Source organism: Macrobrachium rosenbergii, chromosome 43, assembly GCF_040412425.1.
Source record: "Macrobrachium rosenbergii isolate ZJJX-2024 chromosome 43, ASM4041242v1, whole genome shotgun sequence".
Classification (NCBI taxonomy): Eukaryota; Metazoa; Arthropoda; class Malacostraca; order Decapoda; family Palaemonidae; genus Macrobrachium; species Macrobrachium rosenbergii.
In genome coordinates this window covers 10,814,723-10,819,281 of record NC_089783.1, presented here as the reverse complement: position 1 = coordinate 10,819,281, position 4,559 = coordinate 10,814,723, and the positions used below count along the sequence as shown (strand labels likewise).

At 41.0% G+C, this 4,559-nt stretch overlaps 1 protein-coding gene across 1 annotated transcript in view; it reads right to left on the bottom strand.

Annotated features, from left to right (window-relative positions):
- Positions 1 to 3,816, bottom strand: part of LOC136829000 (uncharacterized) — a 22,105-nt gene extending 18,289 nt beyond the window's left edge. Inside the window, exons 1-2 of the mRNA XM_067087394.1 lie at positions 2,499 to 3,816; positions 1 to 2,150 (exon numbers count right to left, since the gene is read on the bottom strand). The exon at positions 1 to 2,150 is cut by the window's left edge and continues 423 nt beyond it. Of these exons, the coding sequence (XP_066943495.1) occupies positions 1 to 2,150; positions 2,499 to 3,816 (3,468 nt within the window). The remainder of the gene's footprint in view (positions 2,151 to 2,498) is intronic.
- Between the last annotated feature and the right edge of the window lie 743 nt (positions 3,817 to 4,559).

Sequence of the window (4,559 nt, the reverse complement as noted above, 5' to 3'; positions counted from 1 at the left end):
ATTCATCAGTCGTTGGAAGGTGGCGGCCGCATTCTTCATACCAAAGGGCATGACCTTGCATTCATAAAGACCATCACCTGTTACAAAAGCGGAAATTTTCCTTGCCCTCGGGGAAAGACCAACCTGCCAATAGCCTTTAAGTAAATCAAATTTACTTATATAGCGTGCTGCGCCAATGCGGTCAATACAATCCTCCACACGAGGCAAAGGGAAGGAATCAGTCTTGGTTATCGTGTTCACCTTACGATAGTCAATACAAAGTCTATGCTGACCACCCTCCTTCTTGACCAAGACCACAGGGGAGCTCCAAGGGCTGCAGCTTGGTTCAATGAGGTCATGATCCAACATATACTTTACCTCCTCTTTGACTATTTCTTTTCTGAGGGGGTTCAGCCTATACGGGCACTGTTTGATAGGCTGAGCCTCCCCAACATCAACATCATGTTCAAGGACACCTGTCCTTCCTGGTGCGTCCTGAAAGAGGTCTTTATATTCATCAACAAGGTTAATTAAAGAAGAGGCCTTATTAGTGTCTAAATGCTGAAATTTAAGATTCAGATTTCTTAAAATGTCAGAATTATTACACAATCCCATGGGACTTATTGTTAATCTGTTACCTGAAAAAGGTTCACTTTCACTATCCTCTACATCTACTACATCTACGACATTCACTACGTCTACATCTGTACCTTTATCCCTATCAATAAATGACTTAATCATATTAATATGACAAATCCTAGTCTTCCGCCTTTTTTCGGGTGTCTCAATCAAATAATTGACATCATTGATTTTCTTCAGTACCTTCCAGGGGCCTGAAAATTGTGCCTTCAATGGATTTCCCGGCACTGGAAGTAAAACCAACACTTTGTCACCTTCACTAAATTGTCTCTGACGAGTACCAACATCATAATTATTTTTCATTGTAGCCTGAGCCTCTAACAGGTGTTCTTGAGCAAAGGAACGTATTCTATAAAGCTTCTCCTGTAAACCTGAAAGGTAATCAACTATATTAATATTAGGAGTATCACCCTCCCAGAGTTCCCTTACAGCATCCAGAGGTCCCCTTACACTATGTCCAAAAATCAACTGAAAAGGGGAGAAACCAACGGACTCGTTAGGAATCGAACGTATGGCAAACAACGCATACGGCAACTCCTTATCCCAATCATTACCCGATTCATAACAAAACTTTTTCAACACAGATTTCAGAGTCTGATGGAATCTCTCTACCTGACCTTGACTCTCTGGATGATAAGGAGAAGACGTAACGTGATTAATCCCCAGATCAGACATTCTTTTTTTGAAATATTTACTGGTAAAATTCGTCCCGCAGTCGCTTTGAATAACCTTCGGGAAACCAAACCTCGTGAAAAAACCAACCAAACTATCAAAAATTTTCTCCGCCCTTATACTCCGCAGAGGAAGCGCCTCAGGGAAACGTGACATCCTATCAATGATTGATAGAATATACTCATTACCACCGCGCGTCCGCGGTAAAGGACCAACTACATCAATAACAACTTCCCTGAACGGTTCTCCTACGGCCGGGATCGGAATAAGAGGAGCTTTAGGTACTTTCTGATTCGGCTTCCCCACGAGTTGACAAGTCTTACAGGATAATACATGACGTTTAACGTCTCTACGCATACCAGACCAAAAGAAATACTCAGCCAATTTCTGAAAAGTTTTCCGTACACCAAAGTGACCAGCTAAATTATTTTCATGACCCAAATATAACAGTTTGCCACGATATTTAGTGGGAACTAACAACTGTTTCTTAACCTCTATCTGATCGGCAGGAGCTCCCACCAACCTGCTGATGCGGTAGCACAAACCCCCTTCCTTAACGAATGCGGGTTTCGTTAAATCCTCATGGTCACCAAACACAATATTGGAAAACTCTTCGTACTGTTCTTTCTTGAACGCCTTCGCATCCCACGACACATCATTAAATACTAAATTAGGGCTACTACTACTACTACTACTACTACTTCCTGTCACAAAGTCAGTCCTTTGTCGATCAACTACCTCTAAATCCACATTAACATCCTCGAGATCAACCTCTCGGGCTCTTGCTCGAGTCACAACAGAGACGGGATTAATTTCAGTCACAGACAAAATTGGGAACACATCATTATCACTACCTAACGCTAAATCATTTCCCAAAATTAGGTCAATACCAGGGACTGGCAAACTGTCCACTATTGCCAGTTTAGCAGTTCCTTTGAAAATCTTTGTTTCCAGATACACTTCCTCCAAGGGAAAAGACGAAATAGAATTCGGAAATCCTCCCAGGACAACAAACTCAGAATTAGAGAAAACAAACCTCCTTGGCAAGGACCTTCTGATCAAAAGCGATTGCGCCGCACCGGTGTCCCGCAAAATTTTAATTTCGCGCGTAAAACACTTATCGCTATTAGTAGACACAGTTCCGTCCGATATATACTTCTCAAATTTTAGTCACTTTGTTTCCTTTTCATTTTCAACTCTTGAACGACCTGATTTTTCCTCAGTCACTAAGCCTATGGGTTGAACATTCCTCTCGAGGTCTCGCCTCCGTGCAAAACAATTAGATTTTACGTGGCCAGGCTTGTTACAATAATAACACTTCACCTGGTTTGATACAGCCCCCTTCTCCTCATACAAATCCTTATTGGCAAATTTACTGTTCACAAAACTATGAGAATTCTCACTACTACTACCGTTTCTACGCCTACTGCTAAATCTACCACTATTATTATTGTCAGCAAATCGCCTCCCCGACGACTGGTTATCAAACACCTTAGTCTGAAGGAACTTCCTTTGGCCATTATCATTCCTCAATGGTTCCTCCTTATGCGTGAGAGCGTATTCATCGGAGGACACAGCCAATTCCTGAAGCGAATCAATTTTCAATTCCTCCAGATGAACACGCATCCCACGACTCAAGTGCCTCTTAAACTCTTCGGCCAAAACAAGCTCCTTAAATTTCTCATACCCGTCAATCTCTTTTGACTTCAACCAGTCATCAAGGAATTGAGTTTTCTTTCTGGCAAACTCGACATACGTAACCCCCGAATCTTTTTTCAAGTTTCTGAACTTCTGCCTATAAGCCTCGGGGACCAAATCATATGCTTTCAAAATTATCGATTTAACAGAATCGTAATCTGATGACAAATCTTCATTTAAAGTATTATAGACTCTCTGAGCCTTCCCTATCAGACGACACTGTACTAAAGTTGTCCACATATCGCGCGGCCAATCGAGCTTTTTAGCGATCCGCTCAAATGAAATGAAAAATTCATTAGCATCCTCCTCCGAAAATTGAGGAACGAGCTTAAGGGCCGAAAACATATTAAATTTAGCTTCCTCAGCTACACCTTTCGCAAATCCGGGATTACTGCCACCACCACCACCTTGCTTTAAAACTATTTGGAGTTTTAATACCTCCAGCTCGTGAGCCCGCTCCTTGGTCCTCTCCTCGGCTTGCAACTCCAAAGCCTTAATTTCTAACTCCTTTATGCGGGCCTGTTCCCTTAATATTTCCAATCTACTATCACCGCCAACCTCTAAACTCTCTTCAGCAGCTTCTACATCTGCCGCATACTCCCCTTCCTTATTACTTTCTTTTTCCATTTCTTCCTCTTTATATCTCCTGGCAGCCTTAACCACCTCAAATAGAAGGTGTCCCTTTTTAACCTCTGTGGATAAACCTAGATTCAAGAACTCCGCTACTAAGAATAACTGGTCCCTCTTTAACTCGTACAAGTTACTTTCCCAATTTGGGTCAGAAAGGAAATTGAAAGCAGCTAACTCCTCGACTTCAAAATAATGCATGATTAACTACTAACTAGGGATCTAAACCTAACAACTCAAATTAGTTCACTGATTTGAACACCTCTCCAAGAGTCCTCCTACTTAAGTCTGTGTTTGTCCAATGAAATATCCTGGCAAGGTCGCCAAAATTTGTTATGAACTCCTTTATTAATGCAAGAGCCACAGCAAATCTTCATTTATATTATGCAGATTCACTTCTCAGAATCAGTTGCCAAAATAGACAAAGATTCCGGACAAAAAAATAACACAGATCTCAAGCAAGAAGCGACACTTAGGAGAGGGAAAGCAAACCAAGAACAAAAACCTTAACAATTAATTTATTAACAATAAGTAAACTTAAACATTACAAAGGAACGTCCCCCAAAAACTGATCTAGGGACAGGAAAACTCACTTGCAAACAAAACCTCAATCACTACCACCATTCTCCTAGCTAACTATCATATCCAGTAGAATAAGAGAAAGAACTAGGAGGAGGTAGAAAACAACACTTGTACAAAATCGGAATTTCAACTATCACACGATAGAAAGAGGCATAAGAGAGGAAAAAATATCCTTAAACCTAATATTTCTAGTATATAATAAACAATAACAAGGAAACCATCACCGTTTCACTGAAGAAAATATAAACATTAAATAGCTTATTTAGCTAAGTAAATCTGTCCTTAAGGCAGGGTTTCACATCAAAAACACTCGGGAAAAAAAACACACGGGGTGACGAGATGACGATGGTCCTGGCGATGAC